This window comes from Pan troglodytes, chromosome 1, assembly GCF_028858775.2.
Source record: "Pan troglodytes isolate AG18354 chromosome 1, NHGRI_mPanTro3-v2.0_pri, whole genome shotgun sequence".
NCBI classification, from domain to species: Eukaryota; Metazoa; Chordata; class Mammalia; order Primates; family Hominidae; genus Pan; species Pan troglodytes.
This window is the reverse complement of record NC_072398.2, coordinates 211,585,486-211,607,324: the sequence shown is the minus strand read 5'-3', so window position 1 is coordinate 211,607,324 and position 21,839 is coordinate 211,585,486. Positions and strand designations below refer to the sequence as shown.

The window sequence follows — 21,839 nt, the reverse complement described above, 5'->3', positions numbered from 1 at the left end:
ACATGGATAGGAGGCCTGAGGTAGACGTTTTACCTGGAGATATAATTTGGCAGTGTTTGCAATTACTCAGGGAGAGTCTGTACAGTGAAAAGAGAATTGATGGAAGCTTGCGAACCAACAGTCCTTAAACAGCTGGCAGAGAAAAGGCCGCCCTGGAGGAAACCAACAGACAACAGCAGATGGGGAGAAGAGGAAAGAGTGGCGTTACCGGGAGTGAAACGAATAGAGGAGCCAGGGAGGATCAGAGGGAGGGAAAATTGTGTGGAATGCGGTACAGAGGTCAGAAAAGCGTCCATTTGATTTGGCGGTAGGTAATCTTTCCCAGAGCAGTTTCGGTGTTAGTGGTTCAGGCGGGAATTCCAATGCAAGAAACCAGTGAACGAATGAGAGAGTGAGTAGGGAAAGTGAAGGTGAGTACGTTAATGAATGAATAAATCAAGTCTGTACCCTCTCTTGCCCGGGGGATTTCCAGGGCCAATGTCGCACTTTGGTGCGGAGGAAAGGCCTGGTCACGGCTTGGGGTGACGCCTAGGAAACTGTCAGCCTCGCAACCCATAGGCGCAGCCCCAAGGTCAGGGTCACCTCGAGCCTCCAGGCAACTCGTCACCTTGACGACCAACTGAAAAAACCGGAAGGGATGGAAGCAGCGGATCATCTCGCGATATCTGGAGCGTCTGCGCCGGCCTTCCTGACCTGGGACTTCTTTCCAGCTCTCGCGAGACTTTCAGGGGTCGGAGCGCGGGGGCCGGCCGAGAGGAAAGCTGGAGGCGCGGGTGGGGAACATGTCTGAGTCGGAGCTCGGCAGGAAGTGGGACCGGTGCCTGGCGGATGCGGTCGTGAAGATAGGTAAGGGGCTTTTCGCCCCAGCAGGCCCGGCCGGTGCAGAGCTGCTGGCTCCAGGCTGCGCTGCCCAGGAGGAAGGAAGGGAAGCCCCATGGGAGGTCAGGCCTCTCGGCCTTTTCCGGCCCCTCCGGCCAGGGCGAGCCGCCCGGGCCCCGGCGGGAGGTCACTCGGGCGGCGGGCACAGACCCGAGGAGCCGGAGCAGCAGCCCGTGTGCGGGGTGGAGTTGCAGCCCGGAGGAGGTGGTCGGGGTTGGCAGGTGGCAGGAGAGTCGCAGAGCTCTTGAGTGGAAGACAGTGTCGGGGCACACCCTCGTGCCGGAGCCGCGGGGTTCTCCTCCCGGGTGGTGCATCCCCCGGCACGCGGCGGGGAACCGGCTCAGGAGGCCACGCTGCTCCCCGGCGGAAACCAAAGTGCCTTCTGGAGAAGGTCACCTGGAGCATTTCATAGACACCGCCAGGCCCTGATGCGAGTTGCTGTCATTCCCGACTTGCCACCTGATTTATTTGAATCAGAGTAGTCTGGGGCCTGAACTTAGAGGGGTGATGATCTGGAATGAGAATTGCGCTGGAAAGTAAGAAGTTGTTCACGTTAAGTTTTTCTGCGTAGTCCTTTAACACGTGCTCAGTGACGGCACAAATTATGAAGTCACTGTATGGTGGGGAGGAGAAAGGAAACTCGTTTATTGAGCGTATATTGTCTTCATTGTGCGAAATAATCTTTTTACAGGCCGTGAAATGGAGAGTCAGGTGAAGGAATTTGCCCACGGTCACAGCTAACAAATGGCAAAATTAGGGATTTTACCCAGGTTTTCTGGGGTCAAGTCCCATGTTCCTTCTTCGATGCTAATTTTTGTTACCCAAATGTGATATTTTTGTGTGGTAATGTTAGGGTATTTAAGAGGATTTAGGATCGTGTCTTTGAATGAAAACATTGAGGAATAAGATTGTAAGCTCCATGAGAGCAGGGATGTTTTCTGGTTTAGTCACTGCCCCATCCGCAGCCCCTAAAAGAGTGCTTAATAAAAATTGTTGAGAGTGAGTAAATAAATGAAACAGTTTATCAGTTACCATTTCACCTCTGAATTCAGCACTTACAGTCAAGTGATTTGGGGCAAGTTATTTAACTTTTCTGTGCCTGATTCCTATTTGGAAATCGGCAGTAATAATTATTACTATCTCATAGAGTCGTTGGGAGGATTAAATGAGTTAGTTTGTGTAAAGGCTTGAATATGGATCACTTAGGAATGGGTTATTTTGGAAGCGACTAAACAGTCACTTTTGTTTTGTTACTGTTAACAGCTTGCAGTTCAGAGAGAAGACTTAACACCTAGCTATGAAATGACCAAAGTAGTTACTAGGCAATGTCATATAGTTAAGAAAGAGCTTTGAGCTGGGCGAAGTGGCTCAGGCCTGTAATCCCAGCACTTTGGGAGGCCGAGGCGGGAGGATCGCCTGAGATCAGGAGTTGGAGACCAGCCTGGGAAACAAAGTGAGACCCTTCCCTTAAAAAAAAAAAAAGAAGAAGGGGCTTTGGAGGTAGACAGAGCTGAGTTCGAATCATCCACTCTCAGTCTTCTCGCCCATCCTTACTAATTTTGTAGCTTTGGGTAAAGTCTCTTTCTCAACTACGAAATGGTGATCAAAAGAGATTTACCTGAAAGTATTAAAAAAAGTAAAGGACAGAAAAATACATAAACTACTTAGCACAGTGCCTGGTGCTTTATGTATACAGTAATGGTAGTCATAATAACTGGCTTTTAAAATTTTTTAATGTATTTTATTTATATTTATTTTTAATTAACTTATTTTTTTTATACAGGCAGGGTCTCCCTATGTTGCCCAGGTTGGTCTCTTAACTCCTGGGCTCAAGCGATCCTCCTGCCTCAGCCTCCCAAAATGCCAGGATTACAGGCATGTGCCACACTCATAGTAGTTGTTTTTTATTTTTTGAAATAGGGTCTCGCTCTGTCACCCAGGCTGGAGTGTAGTGGTGGGATCTCGGCTTACTGCAACTTCTGTCTCCTTGGGCTCAAGTGATCCTCCCACCTCAGCCTCCTGAGTAGCTGGGACTATAGGTGTGTGCCACCATGCTCAACTATTTTTGTATTTTTTGGTAGAGACGGTGTTTTGCCATATTCCTCAGGCCGGTCTCAAACTTCTGGGCTTAAGTGATCCATCCTCCTCAGCCTCCCAAAGTGCTGGCATTACAAGCTTGAGCCACTGCGCCCAGCCAATAGTTGTTGATATTAATATTATTGTGCTACTGAAGACCACGTGAGGCAGTGAATAGTGTCACTCTGTCTCTCATGCGTAGAACGTTGATAGGGGTGCAGCATATACATGTGGAGTAATTAAATGAGGCAAGGTGATGTACGATCTCAGGTATAAGTTAAAATGAGTGATTCAGACTCTTTTGCTGTAGGGTTGTATATTAAGTGACTGAAGGGATGGGCTGAGGTCATTCAATAAGAGTGTGGAAGGGCCTTCAACTGACCTTTGTAGAATGGCTTGGGATTGAATAGTCAGGTAGGATGGAAGAAGAACTTAAGCAAAGGTCAAGTTGGATTTTTATGAGGAGTAAATCGAAGCGCAGAGAGGTTAAATAGCCAGAAGTGGAGGAGCTGGGATTAGAACCCAGGCATCCTAATTTCAGTGCAAAGAGGCTGGTTTAGGTGGAGTCAGAACTGTGAAATGTCTTAGAGAGATTCCATTTTATCTTGGAGGTGTTTTGAGTTGCCTGTTGACTTTTTCACATGCTTTCTGCATATTCAACACCTCTGCCTTAAAAATCTATTGCTTCCAGGGCTCACTAGGCATAGGCTGGTGGGTAATCATGGGATGGTTTCAAGCAACAAATATTTATTGAGCTGTGGGTCAGTCAGCGGGCAAATAGAGAAGCATAAGACATTTCACTGCCCTCAACAGGGAATTGACGTAATATATTAGGTTGCCATTAAAAAAAAAAATTGGCAAAGACCACAGTTACTTTTGCACCAACCTAGTAAATGAAATTTTAGTATGATTGTTCTGGCAGAATGAATTTGGAGCAGAGGAAACTAGCAGTACTGTAATTGTGAGGTGATAAAAGTCTGACCTGTTAGACTGGAATAAATGGGCATATTTGAGAAATTTCAAACTTTTTCCCATCTGTGAAATAAGGGAGTTGTCCTGTTGGTGATGGGCTGAGAGAGAGGGCGGAAGAGAGAAGAAGTAAGGGAGGCTTTAGTCTGAGTTGTCTTTGAAACCATGAAGGTGTACGCTCTTCTATAGTGAGCGTGTTGCTTCCTGTTTTCTCTGGGTAGTGAGGTTCTGGAACTCTTTAAACCTCATTGGCTGCTTGCTTTTCTGGTATTTCAAAATGGAGATGGAGACTCGGGGAATGGCAGCCTGTCATAAGATAGGTAAGAGGTTTGGTGGAAGACATAGACAGGAAGAAAAGGCCAATGCAGGCTTTCAGCTCCATCTTGATAATTTCACTGTGGGTTTTTGTTGTTTTTAAGACAAGGTCTCACTCTGTCACCCAGTCTGGAGTGCAGTGGTGCAATCACAGCTCACCACAGCCTTGACCTCCAGAGCTCAGGCGATCCTCCCACCTCAGCCTCCTGAGTAGCTGGGACTGTGGGTACGCACCACCATACCCATCTAACTTTTGTATTTTTTGTAGAGATGGGGTTTCACCATGTTGCCCAGGCTGGTCTTGAACTCAGGGTCCAAACGATCCACCTACCTTGGCCTCCCAACGTGCCAGGATTACAGGCATGAGCCACCACACCTGGTCCATCTTGATAATTTCATACTCTGGCTTGGCAAAGACTGAAGGGAAGCCATGGTGAATGCACAGCAACTTCTGTGAGTCCTTCTCTGTTTGGTTGTCTTATACCTAAAGTGTTTTGCTTCCAGGGTTCACCAGGGTTATTTTCCCACCTGTTTGCTGTAAGATGACTATTATAATCACTCGTGTTTAGCATAGGTGTTGTATAGCTGAGTTAAATAGCTTTCTTAAGCCTGTACTTTAGGCAGTGGTCCTTTAAAAAAGTAATCTTCAAGGATCTTTTCACCCTGAGGCTTGAATAATATCTTAATAGAAAATTATCATATGATTTTGTCCTGTAGGAAGAGACATTTATTTATAAATACCCTTGCCCCCATTACTATCTTAAGAAAAGGAGTTCTAGGCCAGGCACAGTGGCTCATGCCTGTAATCCCAGCACTTTGGGAGTCTAAGGTGGGAGGATCACTTGAGCCCAAGAGGTCGAGACCAGCCTGGGCAACATAGTTAGACCCATTGCAGCAAAAAATATATATATTAGCTGGGTGTGGTGGCATACGCCTGTGGTACCAGCTACTTGGGAGGCTGAGGTAGGAGGATCTCTTGAGCCTAGAGGTTGAGGCTGCAGTGTGCTGTGATCGCACCACTGCACTCCAGCCCGGATGACAGAGCAAGACCCTTTCTCAAAAAAAAAAAAAAAAAAAGAAAGAAAAGAAAAAGGAAAAAAAAGAAAAGCAGTTATATTTTACCTGCTTATTCGGGTTTTAAAACCTCTATTTATTTTGTATCAAATAGTGTGGAAGAATAGGTGATTTCTAGTATGGTTTGAACTGATAAATTAAGCCCATGGATCTAAAAACAATAGCAAAAATTAAAACCCATCTTTCTCTTGGAAGGGAGCTCTGAGTGATGGGCACAGTGCGCCCTTACTTGTTACACATCCACTTCTCTTTTTTCCACTCTTTTAGCCCTTGTTGCTTTCTTTTTCTTTATTCCTGTCACATTTTTACACTTCTTTTTGACCTCTATTATTCCTGCCGCTGCCACTACATACATTGCCTAGTTCATCTATAAAGTTTGACATTGATAGGTCTTTTTTCCTTAGTAACCCTGTTAGCATTTAAGAAGTTCCTAGGTATTCTATTTATTCTTTATCACATCATTTTTCTTAATAGCATGTTTCACCATTTGAAATTTGTAATTGGTTTCTTTACTTGATTGTTCCTTCTCCCTGGAATGTAAACTTCATAAGAACCAGAGGCTGTTGTGTTCACTGTTGATCCCCTAACCCCTGGTTTAGAGGAGGCGTACAATAATTATTGTTAAATGAATGACATGTATTGCTGAGAATTTTGTAGACCGTTCTCTGCCCATATTTGCTTCTCAGAGTGTGTTTATTAACTGAATGAATTAGTATTTAACTGAAAAACTCCAAGTAAAGTAGATTTCTGCCCGTTCACATGTTTGATCGTGTATCCTTGTGTTCTTGGGACTTATACCAACTTTTAATTTCATCTGGGAATGTAAATTACTGTCAGTAGATCTTAATAATAAAGTAGTATTAAAAATGTTTGGGAATAGTCAACTGAGAAACATAAACCAGAGAGCACTTTTGTATTTAAACAAGTAGAGGGATGATGTTGGTTTAAGTGGTAGTGCCAAAGCCTTATTGCAGGAAATTAAAAAGGAGTGAAGAATATTACATTTTATGAATGGCATGTTCCGTTAGTTTTATGTGAATGCGTCATTAATGGGTTTTGCTTATTTTATGGATTTATTTTTAAGTTTTATCAGATTTATTAAATGCTCTGGCTTTCTTTATCCACTCAGTTCAAGGGCTGTGGTGTTTATTTTCCTTGTATGTATGGGTAATCTGTCTTAGTACCTATGAGCATGAATAAGTCACACATTTCTTATTAGTGAGACTAGAAGGCATAGTGTCTTATCAACCTAGGAGACTTTAAATCGTTCTGGTCTCCACAGAGCCGATGTCCTCAGCTTGGGCTTGTCACCCTGGACTGGATGAGAGTTTATGTCTGTTTTCAATTTCCCAAGGAAAATAAGATTTTAGGAGATGAGAAAAGTCATAGACTTCCAGGGGCTGCTTCCCTGTGGTTTGAGAATTTATGAGCCCTACAGGTGTGGGTCACAGAAGCACTAGGCCGGGCGCGCTGGCTCACACCTGTAATCCCAGCACTTTGGGAGGCCGAGTTAGGCAGATCCCCTGAGGTCAGGAGTTCGAGACCAGCCTGGACAACATGGCGAAACCCCATCTCTACTAAAAATACAAAAAATTAGCCGGGCATGGTGGTGCATGCCTGTAATCTCAGCTACTGGGAGGCTGAGGCAGGAGAATAGCTTGAACCCGGGAGGTGGAGGTTGCAGTGAGCCAATATCCTGCCATTGCACCCCAGCTTGGGCAACAAGATCGAAACTCCATCTCAAAACAAACAAACAAACAAACAAACAAACAGAAGCAGAAACACTGTCATTGCCTCAGAATTGTGTTACAACTTACTCTTCTTGAATGCCGAAGGCTTGCACCAGCAGGCTGTGGACCTTTTGACCAAGTTGATGTTGCTTGTGTGACAGTGGCCTGTCCTCAGACTATGGATTTGCCAGAGGACGCTTTGAGGAAAATCTGATTCCGGCACTTCCTGGATTCATACGGAGGTCCTGGGAATCCCTAGTGTGACTTGGATAGCTTTAAAATTGGCTGTGTCCCTTTTCTCTTTGTGTTGCTCCAATGTGAGACCAGAGTAAGGAATATCTAGTCTTACTAATCCATGTATTGGTTTAGAATTCTAGTTTATTCTAAAAGAAGTCAGGTTGTGTGGCAACTCTGTATTTTAGCATTTGAAGAAATTCATTGAATGGTAAGCTGAAGAGTGACATGGTTGAATTTTTGATTTCAGAAAAATCATTGATGAGAATGAATCAGAGGGCTGGCTGGGATGAAGGCAGGGAGGAGATGTCATGGTGGAGGGAGAGGTCCCAAAGCTGGGGAGTTTCCTGGAAAAGACTGTCCTGGCAAGCCAGGTGTGTCAAGCACAACAATAATTTCCGTTAGTAGCAAGAAAAAAGGCAAGCCATGGACATTTACAAGGAGCCCCTAGAATGTATTCAGTTCAGTGAACTGTAGTGGCATACACAGTCATTTTGTTTTTCCTTTCCTCATTTTTTTCATTCAAAATAAATGTACCAGTAAATACCTCCCAGCCTCAGTTTTCTTATCTATAAAATGATAGTACTTGCCCCAGAGGGTTGTTGCAAGTGAGGATAAAATGAGATAATCTCTAGAGCAGTTAGGACGTTGCCTGTACTTACTAAATATTATTAACTGGAGGCTGAGTGCGGTGGCTCATGCCTATAGTCCCAACACTTTGGGAGGCTGAGGTGGGTGGATCGCTTGAGGCCAGGAGTTTGAGACCAGCCTGGCCAACAATGGTGAAACCCAGTCTCTACTAGACATACAAAAAATTAGCCAGGTGTGGTGGTACGCACCTGTAGTCCCAGCTACTCGAGAAGCTGAGACATGAGAATCGCTGGAACCCGGGAGTTGCAAGTTGCAGTGAGCTAAGATGCAGCCACTGCACTCCAGCCTGGGCAACAGAGTGAGACTTGGTCTCAAATAAATAAATAAAAACTGGAGGCTGTCACTGAAGAGTAGAGGTAAAAGAGTTAAAATGATTAACACATTTACCCTGATCTTGGCTATTGTGGGTCGTAGGTGGGTCTTATTGTGGGTCGTGGCTATTGTAGGTCTGATAATCAATATTCCTGTTTATATATGTAATAGTAATCATTAATGTGTACTTCTTGAAACAATTTAGTACCAGGTATTGTGGTAAGCCTTGGCAGGGGGTGGCACACAGGTGAATAGGCACTGGCCCTACCCTCGAGGGGCTTACTGCCTTGAGGAATGTGAAAAGGATGAGGGACATTTGACCCCCATTTTGGAAAATATGCAGACATTTAATAGGTGGACCAGGTGGGGGAGTGTGTTTCACTCCTTGAAGGTGTCCCAAAGGAGAGGGATACTTTGGTTCCTTCTGGGAATGACGAGAATGACCATCACTTATTGAGCACTTAACCGCATGCCAGGCACGGTGCTGAGCATGTTATATTTTACATCATTATCTCATATCCTTGTAAGATATTTCTCCATTTTTACAGTGGAAGCTCATGGTGGCAGAATCCCTCCTTTAGGATCACAGGCTACAGCTGCAAGGGTAGGAAGGTGAACCCCATTCTTGTAGCTATCACATGTTAATGCAGGAGATTTTATCCTTTGGGGTTAAAGGATTTATGTGGGGAGGGACAAAAGATGAGGCAGGAAAGGTGGAAGGGTGTAGGAAGTTGTGGAGATTTTTTAAACTACTTTGTTGAGATATATTTCATGGCATACATTTTCCTATTTAAAGTGTACAATTTTAGTTTGTTCACCAAATTGTGCAATTATCACAATCTAATTTTAGAATATTTTTAGCTTCCCCCAAAAGAAACACTGAATGCAGCTGCTCCTATTCCCAAACTCTCACCCCTACCTTAGCCCCAGGCAACCACCAATTTACTTTTTGTCTCTGTGGAGTCTCCTATGCTGGACATTTTACATAAAGAGTTATATAATATGTAGTCTTTTGTATCGGCTTCTTTGACTTAGGTAGTGTTTTCAGTATTCATCCATGCTGTTGCATTTATCTGTTCATCATTCTTTTTTGTCACCAAATAATGTTGTGTGGTGTATTTGTACTACATCTTGTTTATCTATTTGTCAGTTGGTGGACATTTAGTTTGTTTACACTTTTAAATTTTATGAATAATGCTGCTGTGATCAAGTGTACACATTTTTGTTTTGTTTTGAGATGGGGTCTGTTTCGCCCAGGCTGGTCTCAAATTCCTGGGCTCAAGTGATCCTCCTGCCTCAGCCTCCTGAGTAGCTTGGATTACAGGTGCATGCCACGGTGCTCAGCCCCCCAGTTTTTATGGGACATGTTTTCATCTCTCTTGGATATATACCTAGGAGTGGAATTGCTTGGTTGTGTGGCAATTCTGTGTTTAGCATTCGAAGAAATTCATTGAATGGTAAGCTGAAAAGTGACATGGTTGAATTTCTGATTTCAGAAAGATCACTGATGTGATGAGAATGAATCACTCTGGAGTGCTAGGATGTGGGGGCAGGGAGCTAGCTTAGTATATTATTGCAAAATCTTGCCAAAGATGAGCTGATCAAATGAGAGGAAGCATGAACTAAGATGGGAGCAGCAGGAGTGGAAAAGAGAGATATAATGATGCTAGTACAGAGTTTATATTTACAGAACTTGAAATGCAGGCTCAGGAGTGGGAGGAGTCAGGTGGTGCCAAGCCTACATAAATGAGCATGGTGTTGCTTTTGACAAATAGGAGAGGCAGAGAGGGGAATAACATTTTGTAGTTTCTTAATTTCTAGTATGTCTTGAGATAGGTCTCTAATTATATGCAGCTCAGTTAACAGATGAAAGTTATTGGTTTGTCATGCATTCATCTTTATGAAAAGAAAGGATTCGGCCTTGCTTCTTCCTTGTTACGAAAGTATGGCCAGGGCTGGGCACGGTGGCTCACACCTGTAATCCCAGCGCTTTGGGAGGCTGAGGAGGGTGGGTCACCTGAGGTCAGGAGTTTGAGACCAGCCTGGCCAATATGGTGAAACCCCATCTCTACTAAAAATATAAAAATTGGCTGAGTGTGGTGGCGCATGCCTGTAATCCCAGCTACTCAGGAGGCTGAGGCAGGAGAATCACTTGAACCTGGGAAGGTGAGGTTGCAGTGAGCCAAGATCAGGCCATTGCACTCCAACCTGGGCGGCAGAACAAGAAGGCTCTGTCTCCAAAAAAAAAAAAGAAAGAAAAAAAGTAGGACAGTAAAAGACTTAGAAGCTGACTTGCCTTAGGATTAAAGTTAACCAGCAGATTTTGTGTATTCATTCAATAATCAAGTCTAGTTAAATTGTTTGAAGCCATTTTAATGTTTAAAAAAATACTGAAAGAGGCCATTGAATAGTCATGGAAAAAGAAAGCAAATTATTGTTTTTCTTTAAGTATCAGTTCATCTGATAGATGTGGGTTACCACAAAGCATTGGTGGCTCACCAAAAATTGCCTGTTGGTAGCCTGTGTTTGCAAACTGATACCTCTCTATTTCATGGAGTGATATCAATTAGGTTATACTTAAATACTTCAAATGCTTTTGGTTGTTTATTGGTTTGGGTTTTAAATTAGTACACGTTAATTGTTGAATTGGGTAGCCACATTTTGTTTGTTTTATGTATATTTAAACAATGTGACCAAAAATACTTTTTCCATTTGCAGCAGCAATGTGAATAATGGAACATTGTGACCTTCTAGATTCTGTTAGTATTACAGAATAATGTAATTAGGCGCTATGTGGAACTTGAAAACATACTTAAATTTTTGTTCTGGCTGTGGTTTTATGCTTTCCTAAAATGTGGCCTGTAACAGTTTATTAGTAAATATGCTGAATTGCTTTCTTTGGCAAGTGCATTTCAGTATTGAATCCAAGTAAAAACACAAATATTTACTTATAAAAGTCATTTGGTGTAGTAATATTTTTACTATGGCCACTGACCCACTAGTGAAATGTTAGGGCATTGCTAGATTGGATCCTGTTTATTTAAGGGCCGAGAGAGAGAGAAAGAGAAAGCTAACATTAATTGAATGCCTATTAATGTGCCATCATATTTGGTACACTATTATCTCTTTTTTGCTTTCCCAGCAACTCGGGAAGTTTATATTATCTCTGTTTTTCCAGCAAGAAAAGTAGCTCTCAAAGAAATTTATAGAAATTGAGAAGTTGATTTTTAAACTCTGAAAATGTAAACAATCCAAAATAGTCAAACCAATTTTTAAAAAGAACAAAGTTGAGATTCTTGTATTAGCTGATTTTAAGGCTTGCAGTAAAGCTACAAGACAGTGTGGTGTTGGAGAAGAGCTGGACATGTAAATCAGTAGAGTAGGATAAAGTCCAGAAATAGACCCATACATACATGGTCAATTCGTTTTTGACAAGGCAATTTAATGGAGAAAGGAAAATCTTTTCAACAAACCATGCTAAAACGACTAGGTTTCCATATAGAGAAAAAAATGAGCCTCACTTAAAAGGGTCGTAGACCTAAATATAAAAGCTAAAACTATAAAACCTATAAGAGCTTTCCCGTGTGGAGTCTGGAGACGACGTGCAGAAATGGCACCTGGAAAGGGGAAGGAAAAGAAGGAAGAACAGGTCATCAACCTCGGACCTCAGGTGGCTGAAGGGGAGAATGTATTTGGTGTCTGCCATATCTTTGCATCCTTCAATGACACTTTTGTCCATGTCACGGATCTTTCTGGCAAACAAACCATCTGCCGTGTGACTGGTGGGATGAAGGTGAAGGCAGACCGAGATGAATCCTCGCCATATGCTGCTATGTTGACCACCCAGGATGTGGCCCAGAGGTGCAAGGAGCTGGGTATCATTGCCCTACACATCCAACTCCGGGCCACAGGAGGAAATAGGACCAAGACCCTTGGACCTGGGGCCCAGTCGGCCCTCAGAGCCCTTGCCTGCTTGGGTATGAAGATCGGGAGGATTGAGGACGTCACCCCCATCACCTCTGACAGCACTCTCAGGAAGGGGGTTGCCGTGGTCGCCGTCTGTGAACAAGATTCCTCAAAATATTTTCTGTTAATAAATTGCCTTCATGTAAAAAATAAATAAAAAAAGTGAAACCTGTAAGAGAAAATCCTTTGTGACCTTGGAGTCAGAAAAGATTTTGGGGAATACAAAAAGCAAGTTTCAAAGAAAACTGATATACTGGATTTGATAAAAATTAAAAACTTTTGCTCTTTGAATGGCACCATTAAGAAAACAAAAAGGCAAGCCGCAGAATGGGAGAAAATATTTGTAATACACATATCTGATAAAGGGCTTAGAATACATAAAGATCTCTTAATTTTAAGGTTCCCCCCCACCCATAGACTCAGGGTCTCACATGTTGCTCAGGCTACTACTTCTGGCCTCGAGCAATCCTCCTGCCCCAGTGTCCCAAAATTCTGCAATTTAAGATGTGAGCCACTTTTCCCAGCTTTTTTTTTTTTTTTTTTTTTTTTTGAGATGGGATCTCACTCTGTTGCTCTGGCTGGAGTGCAGTGGCACAGTCACGGGAGCCTCAGCCTCCTGGACTCATGATCCTCCCACATCAGCCTCCTAAGTAGCTAGGACTACAGGTGCATGCTACCGCATCAGGCTAATTAAAAAAATTTTTTTTTTAATCATAGGAAGACAACACACGGGTAAAATTATACCAGTGGCAGATAGGCACATGAAAAGATACTTAACATCAGTGGCTGTTAGGGAAAAGCGAATTAAAATCATGAGATATATTTACACACCCATTAAAATAGCTAAAATTTTTAAAAACTGCCAATACTAAGTGTTGATTAAGCTGTGGAACAACTGGGACTCTTATACACCGTTCATGGGAATGGGAAATGGTAGAACCACTTTGGAACACTGTTTGGCCATTTCTTATAAAGTTAAACATATGATATAGCCATTCTACTCCTAGATATTTACCAAAGAGAAATGAAAACGTGTCCACACAAAGACTTACACATGCGTGTTCATAGCAGCTTTATTTGTAAGAGTTAAAAAACTGGAAACAACTGAGATATCCATCAGCTGGTTAATGGAAAAACAAAATGTGGACTGTCCTTAAAGTGGAGTATCTGTAATAAAAGGAAACCAACTATTGTTATATAAAACAACATGAATACATTTCAGAATCATTTTGTTGAGTGATAGAAGCTGGACACAAAAGAATACATACTTTATGATTCTATTTACATATTTACATACGCATTTCTAGGAAATACAAACCAATCTAATGAAGGAAAGGGGGGAAAAACAGAATAATTAAAATGACTAAAGAAAGCATAGCCTGGCTGGGCACGGTGGCTCATGCCTGTAATCCCAGCACTTTGGGTAGCCGAGGTGGGCAGATCACGAGGTCAAGAGATGAGACCATCCTGGCCAACATGGGGAAACCCCGTCTCTACTAAAAATAAAAATATTAGCTGGGTGTGGTGGTGCGCACCTGTAATCCCAGCTACTCGGGAGGGTGAGGCAGGAGAATCTCTTGAACTCGGGAGGCAGAGGTTGCAGTTAGCTGAGATCGCTCCACTGCACTCCAGCCTGGGGACAGAGTGAGACTCCATTTCAAAAAGAAAAAAAGCATAGCCCATGATTCTTAGGTCTTGTAAACTTGTCATTTTTAAAAATAGAAGGCAGAGATTGTTTTAAAATGCTCTTTAGATAGACAATATGAAAGGGAAAGAAAGGATAAATGAGTACAAATCAGAAAAAATGTTGGAGGCTCTAGATAAATGAGGAGGTGGTCTAAGAAGACAGCAAATCAAAGTCACCCCTTCCCCCCACCCCCCACCCCCCGGCTTTTTTTTTTTTTTTTTGGAGACAAGGCCTTACTCTTGCCCAGGCTGGAGTACAGTGACACAATCGTGGCTCACTGCAACTTCTGCCTCCTGGGCTCAAGCGATCTTGCTGCCTCAGCCTCCTGAGCAGCTGGGATTACAGGCTCGTACCACCATGCCCACTAACAGATTGATCTTAACGGATACTGAGAGACAAGGTATATTTGGGAGGAGTCGAAATCTAGTGCTTTTACTTCAATTTTCTTTATCCAATCTAAGCCATTAGGATGCTTAGGATAATTTATAGTTATTGTAACACTCTGACATAATTGTCGACAGATTTGTAGACTTACCTTACTTTGATAAATGTTTACAAGTTAGAACAAACGTTTCTGATTGTCAGAACCTGCACATATAAACCACTCAGAATTCCTGTTTGATAGATTTTAAATGATTAACTAAAGCAACTGATTTAAGCAACATAATTCACTTTTTACTAGGAAGGTAGTCTTAAGAAAGCTGCTAGTTTCTTGGCATCATTTCAGATGACTAAATTGAAATTCATTTGCTGTAGGAATTTTTTATTTATTTCTCTTTTTTTTTTTTTGAGACAGGGTCTCACTGTCGCCCAGGCTGGAAGGCTGGAGTGCAGTGGCACGATCTTGGCTCACTGCCACCTCCACCTCCCGGGTTCAAGCAATTCTCCTTCCTCAGCCTCCCAAGTAGCTGGGATTACAGGCGCCCACCACCACACCTGGCCACTTTTTGTATTTTTAGTAGAGACAGGGTTTCACCATATTGGCCAGGCTGGTCTCGAACTCCTGACCTCAAGTGATCCCCCAACTTCAGCCTCCCAAAGCGCTGGGATTACAGGTGCAAGCCACTGCGCCTGGTCAAAATTTTTAATTTCTTTACCATTTCAGCATAGTCCTGTATGTGAGAAACCATGAGCTTGTTAGCTTATAAATATCCTATTCTGATTAGATGCAAAAACATATTACTGTTTCAATCACATATTTTGTCTTGACACTAAAATAAATGCTACTAATTCTATGTATTCCCAGAAAAGATTATGAAGAACTTATCTTTCTCTTTATTCCAGTTGCAACTTGATTTTTTTTTTTTTTTTTTTTTTTTTTGAGACAGGGTCTTCCTTTGTCACCCAGGCTGGGGTACAGTGGCACAATCACATCTCACTGCAGCCTTGACCTTCTGGACTCCAGTGACTTCCTGCCTGGGCCTCTCAAAGTGCTGGAATTACAGGTGTGAGCCACCATACCTGGTCTCAACTTGAAATTTATTTTAGCTCATAACTTCTACTTTAGAAGATATTTTAAGGCCAGGCGCGATGGCTCACACCTATAATCCCAGCACTTTGGGAGGCCGAGGCAGGCAGATCACTTGAGGTCAGGAGTTCAAGACCAGCCTGGCCAACATGGTGAAACCCTGTCTCTACTAAAAATACAAAAATTAGCTGGGCGTGGTGGCATGCGCCTGTAGTCCCAGCTATTTGGGAGGCTGAGGCAGGAGAATCGCTTGAACCTGGAAGGTAGAGGTTGCAGTGAGCCAAGATCGCGCCAGTGTATTGTAGTCTGGTGACAGAGTGAGGCTCCATCTCAAAAAAAAAAAAAAAAGATTTTTTTTTTCTTCACTCATTTTATGAAAGCTAAATTCTTAGGTTTTTTAATTTTATAATTCATTTATTTATTTGAGACGGAGTCTCACTCTGTCACCCAGGATGGAGTGCAGTGGCGCGATATCCACTCACTGCAAGCTCTGCCTTCTGGGTTCACGCCATTCTCCTGCCTCAGCCTCCCAAGTAGTTGGGACTACAGGCGCCCACCACCACGCCTGGCTAATTTTTTTTTTTAATTTTTTTTTTATTTTTAGTAGAGACGGGGTTTCACCATGTTAGCCAGGATGGTCTCCATCTCCTGACCTCGTGATCCGCCTGCCTCAGCCTCCCAAAGTGCTGTAGGTGTGAGCCACGTGCCAGGCCAATTCTTAGTTTTATAATGTATGCAAGTCCAGGGATTTGGAGAGGTTTTTTATGGGGCTTGATAGAGTAGTGCAGCCTTTAAGAAAGACTCTAGCCAGGCGTGGTGGATCATGTCTGTAATCCCAGCACTTTGGGAGGCTGAGGCAGGTGGATCACCTGAGGTCAGGAATTCGAGACCAGCCTGGCCAACGTGGTGGAACCCCACCTCCATTAAAAATACAAAAATTAACTGAGTGTGGGGGTATGTGCCTGTAATCCCAGCTACTTGGGAGGCTGAGGCACGAGAATGACTTGAACCCAGGAAACAGATGTTGCAGTGAGCCAAGGTAGCTCCACTGCACTCCAGCCTGGGCAACACAGTGCCGCTGTACTATCATGTCAGCTGGGTGCTGCTTCCTGGCCTTACTGTCCTTGCCAGATTTTAGCAGGCTCTCAGAAGGCCTGAAACTCAGGCACATTCTTTCAACACCTTTTCAGATGCTGACTTCGGATATCATCATTTTATCAACACATCCTAAATGCAGAAACATGGGTGTACTTAAAAATATTTGACTGCCTTTTCTGTTTATCTTTGTCCGTGAGGCTTTTTAATATACTCTTTCCTACGGATCCCTGACCTATGAATTGTCGTTAAGTGTGGTCACTTCCCCCTTCTCAGAAGTTCCTAGTCCTGGTCAAACCCTTGCCTTTGCCTGTACTGGTTGTCTTCCATACCATCTCTTTCATTTCTGCCTATCATGGAATACAGGAAAGGTGGAGGGAGGGCTGTTGAGAGACCACAGGATGCAAGGTGGTAACATTACCAGTCAGATGAGCCGAGAAGGGTCTGAAGTCTGGACCTTAGCTCCCACTTGCAGTTGCTTTGGGGCTGCAGAAGCCAACTGGTATTTTCACCTCTGATGGCGGCTTCTTCAGATCTGTCCTCATTGCTGCCAGAGTGAACTACATAAAGTACACATCTGATATATAGCTTCTCTACTTAATTCCCTCTGTTGCTTCCTTATTGCTTACAGGGTAGAGGCCACGATCCTTAGCATGGATGGCATAAAAGGTTGTCGTTCTTTATCTCCTACCTTACACTTGATAATTTGGCAGCAAGGAGCTTGCTGTAGCTCCTATCTCTTGCCACCTTACCTCCCACTTCCTTCTCTAACCCTCCTGGACAGTTTGGGTATCCTCAGTGCTCCTAGTACATCCTGTTTCTGTCATTGTACCCTGTACTTTGTGGGTCTGATTATCAGTTGGCTCCAACACTGGAACAGTGAACATAGTGCGGGAACTTATCATTCCCCAGGGCGCGGCATAGTACCTGGCACACAGTGGGTACACGGTTTGTATAACTAAGGAAATGCCCACACATAATGTTGGCCAGAAAGAAGTTTGGAAGATGTTTAGTTTTCCTGTGATGGGTTTAAAATGTATTATAATAGCTTCCTACGTCTGTGAGGAGGCTGCACTGGGAGCAGTATAGTGTGGGGATGAAGCACCACGCCTCTGGAGTCAGGCTGCCTGGCTCACATCTCACATGTCTGACCTGAGGCAAGTGACTTCACCTTTCTGTGCCTCAGTATCTCTATAAAATGGAGCTCATAAAATAAGTTTATTGTGAAGATTAGATGAGAAAATTTAATCCTTGAGCATAAGTGCTTAGTGAATGCTATTCCCTTTATTTACTATTCCAGAAAACAATGTAGATGTTTTTATAAATCAAGTTAAATTATATTTTATTTATTTATTTATTTTTGAGACAGAGTCCTGCTCTGTCACTCAGGCTGGAGTGTGGTGGCGTGATCTCAGCTCACTGCAACTTCCGCCTCCCGGGTTCAAGAATCAAGTTATATTTTAGATTGATTAAGGGAATTTAATGTTAAAAGATTATCTGATGCCTGTTATAAGTAGCATCATTGTTTTTATAATTATCCAGGTAGAAGTTCTCAGCTTTTTCTTTGGCAGCCTTCCCCCATTCACCTCCCTTATAAAAAAAAGCCCAGATACACACACACCCGCACACATACACACCCACTCTCTCTTTCACACACACACACACTCTCTCACACACACACTTTCACACACACACATTCACTCTCCTGTCTCTGTTAGACACACACACCACTCACTCACTTTAATTTTTTTTTTTTTTTGTATTTTTAGTAGAGACGGGGTTTAACTGTGTTAGCCAGGATGGTCTCGATCTCCTGACCTCGTGATCTGCCCGCCTCGGCCTCCCAAAGTGCTGGGATTACAGGTGTGAGCTACCGCGCCCAGCCACCACTCACTCTCTTAATCAATTGTTAAGTCCTGTGAATTCTGCCAGCAAGATGCTCTTCCTTTCCAAGCAATCCTACACACCTTAGAAGAGTCTTCCTAGAGCAGAGCTTCAGTCGTGTTATTCCTTCTAACACATTCTTCAGGGAAGCCAACTGCTGACTGAGTGAAGTGCTGCAGACCCAGCTTCTGGTGCCTTCTGCAGAATGGCCCAAGATTCCTTTGTAGCCTCCTCTCCTGCTGTCCTCTTGGACGTGCCTTATGCTTCAGCTGGATTGGGCCACTCCTCAGTTCCCTGCAGAGCCCTGCTTTTCTGCCACTGAGTGGAGTGCGTTCCCGTCTCCACAAACTCTGGCTGTTAAATGTCTGCCTTTCTGAGACAACTCAGGTGCCACCTTCTTGAAAACTTAAAAAAAATCTTCCTAGCCAAATGTATTCCCATCCTCCTTCTCTGGACCCACAGAACACTGTCCTTTCATGGCACTGAGGTTCTGCTTTTGGACGGTTTTCTGGGTAAAATGGACTTCTTTCTGACTTCTTACCCTTCTTGATCACAAGCTCCCCAGGGAAGAGACTGTCTTATTTCTCTCTGACCCTTGCTGAAGCCAGTACTCTTGCCCTTTAGTGCTCAGTAAATATTTGGACTTTTGATTTGTTCTTGAAATGTTTTTTTGTGGAGGAAGAAGGTGAACCACAGTTACTATGTGCAATGTGCTAGTCTTCCAAGTGTTTTACACATCTTATGCGGTTTCATCCGCACTATTCCCCAGTTACAGAAAGGCACTGTTAGTATTCTTCTTTGCCATATGCAGAAACTGAAACATAGAGAAGTTATATAGTTTGCCCAAGAACTGAGACACACAGCTAGTAAATAATCTAATAGTATTCACAATCGTTTTAACCTGTCTTACCCCAAATCCACATAACCTCAAAACTGAAGAATAATCATTGTACAACACTTTCCTTTTTTTCCCCCAAGACAGAGTCTCGCTTTGTTGCCCAGGCTGGAGTGCAGTGGCACAATCAGGGGTCACTGCAGCCTTGACCTCCCAGGCTCAAGCGATCCTCCCACCTCAGCCCCCCACCGCCGCCAAGCAGAGCTGGGACTACAGGCGTGCGCCACCACACCCTGCTGAACTTTCCATTTTTCAAAGAATAAACACTCTATATTGGACTGAGATTCTCCAAGGATAAAGGAAATCTTCCCCGGTGCCTTTTACTTAATAAATGTTAATAAATGTTGATCAAGTCAGTGTGTGTAAGGGAAATACATTAATGATACTGTTTCTCCATTGAATTTTTTTTTTTTAATTTTTATTTTTTAGACGGAGTCTTGCTCTGTCGCCTAGGCTGGAGTGCAGTTGGCGTGATCTTCGTTTACTGCAATCTTCGCCTCCCAGGTTCAAGTGATTCTCCTGCCTCAGCCTCCCGAGTAGCTGGGACTACAGGCGCATGCCACTGCCCAGCTAATTTTTGTATTTTTAGTGGAGATGGGGTTCACCATGTTGGCCAGGCTGGTCTCGAACTCCTGACCTCAGGTGATCCGCCTGCCTCGGCCTCCCAAAGTGCTGGGATTATAGGTGTGAGCCGCTGCACCCGGCCACTTTCCATTGAATTTTTTATTTGAATCATAGGAATAGGCAGCAACACAATAGCTATAATGATGTATAAATAGGATATAATGAATCCCCGATTCTTATATTTAATTTCACAAGGATGAGAATCCAGTTACTGTTGCTACAGATGAGGAAGAGCTGGAGATATTGGAGATGTTAGGGAAAAAGGGAGTCCATAGAAATACCCTTTTCAGCAGTTTATAGGCCTCAGCGCATTTGGATTTATTGTATCTCCAGCCAGTGCACAGAGGGAAGGAAAGTATTCTCTGGCTTGATTTGTTGCAATTTCTCATTGATTCTAAGTAATTCAGGTTTTTGTTACCACTCCTGTAAGTCAAACATCTATGGTTTCTGTTTCCTTGAGGGTCTGCAGAGTAACATAGTCATAAATTAACCATGGATAGTGTTAAAATCGAGAAAAACACATTGTTGTCGTATGTAACAAGAGACAGTCACCTTGCTGCTCTGCTGACCTCTCCATGAGGTCTATCCCTTTGTGTAGGAAAGAGCCATGACTTGGAGTCAGACAGCCTGGGTTTGAATTCTACTTTTTATAGGTTTTCATAAGGTTTCATTATAATATGAGGTTTTCATAATAAACTTCATAATGTGGTACACTGCCTGACGCTTTGTAGATGTTAGTACCTCCAAAGCACACCCCCCATAAATGTGATCTGTCTTTAATGTGTTTATCTAAACTTGGCAATTTTGTATCTGTTTTTCTCAGCTTCCCTTTAATAATTAATCTTCAGAGCTGCTTCTCATTTTCCTATATACTGTATCCACATGTGCATTAACTAATTATATTTTGGTAAAATGTCTCCAGCTATGTTTCTTGTTTTATGCATTCTTGGGAGCTGTATGGCTGTCAGCATTCTGAAAGTTGAACTAAGTGCTGTACACACTCATTTAAAAGGACCCCTTTTTGAGTTTGGCTTTTCTTGAAGCAGAGCACACCAGTAATGACTCCACATTTACCTTTCATACCTTTGTTTCTTTCCGTTGCCTAGTTTGTTTGCTTGTTCTAATCAGAATCCTGGTAATTGATGTCCACCCGAGAAATCCCTGCAGATGTTCCAGCCTCTGTCTAGTCCAGATAGCCACAGGAAGGGTAAGGTCTTGTAAAATAGCCACCTTCTTAGTATGTTTCCTAAATGCTCTTTGTCAGTGTTGACTTTTGAGAAGCTGATTAATACAGACTAAATTCACCATCTCTGGGTCTTTGGTCTGGCACTTTCCTGGTTAATTCACATGAATGGCATTTACATGTGGACACCTGGGACAATCTGTCTTTTCCTCAAAGGATTAAGTAACACAGTTTGAAGCTGACTTAAAACTATTTTTTCCCTCATTAATGGGGCCCTGAGCATCTTTCATAAATCAGGAATGTGTCTTGGAAATGTAATTCTCACTAAACTCATTTCCAAGGGTATTTTCTATAAAGGCACATTCTTGTTTGTTCTGTCATAACACATGCATTTGATGATTGTAATAGCGTTGACAGAAACACGATTGAACAGGAAGCACGGCCATTATAAATAGGTCAGTTTGATATAAATTCATGTTCAAAGCACAAATACAGCTTTATTAGACACAAGACAACTCTAGGAAAATATTGATTACATTTTAAAGCAAAATGGTCTAGTTAAGCACTAAGTCTGAAAGGATCCTCTATTAAAAAAATGTATATATATATGTATATATATACACATACACACACCAAAGCCTGATGTGTCATATAAACAATTACTGATGTCAATGAAATACAGTCAACTGTGCAAAGGGTAGGAAAAAACTGGTTCTGATTTTCAGCTGTGGCTTATCCACAGTGTGATCCTATGCAGCCAGTGAGTTGTATTTTAATAAAGGATTAGCTATTATACT

The 21,839-nt window shown here is 42.9% G+C and overlaps 2 protein-coding genes across 3 annotated transcripts in view; both read left to right on the top strand.

Annotated features, from left to right (window-relative positions):
• The first annotated feature begins 667 nt into the window (after window positions 1–667).
• MICOS10 (mitochondrial contact site and cristae organizing system subunit 10) overlaps window positions 668–21,839 on the top strand; it is a 29,714-nt gene continuing 8,542 nt past the window's right edge. Inside the window, exon 1 of one of the 2 annotated variants that reach the window (XM_009449727.4) lies at window positions 668–846. In XM_009449727.4, the coding sequence (XP_009448002.1) occupies window positions 783–846 (64 nt within the window). In that variant the 5' untranslated portion in view covers window positions 668–782. The remainder of the gene's footprint in view (window positions 847–21,839) is intronic. The other variant, XM_016939309.4, reaches the window with a different exon arrangement.
• On the top strand, window positions 9,522–12,368 carry LOC743289 (small ribosomal subunit protein uS11-like). The gene has a single exon (XM_054680204.2). It carries the CDS (start codon window positions 11,851–11,853, stop codon window positions 12,361–12,363), a length of 513 nt encoding a protein of 170 aa, XP_054536179.1. The 5' UTR covers window positions 9,522–11,850; the 3' UTR covers window positions 12,364–12,368.

Excerpts from the sequence above, each read along its gene's own strand:
- LOC743289 (XM_054680204.2), top strand. The coding sequence starts at position 11,851 with ATGGCACCTGGAAAGGGGAAGGAAAAGAAGGAAGAACAGGTCATCAAC.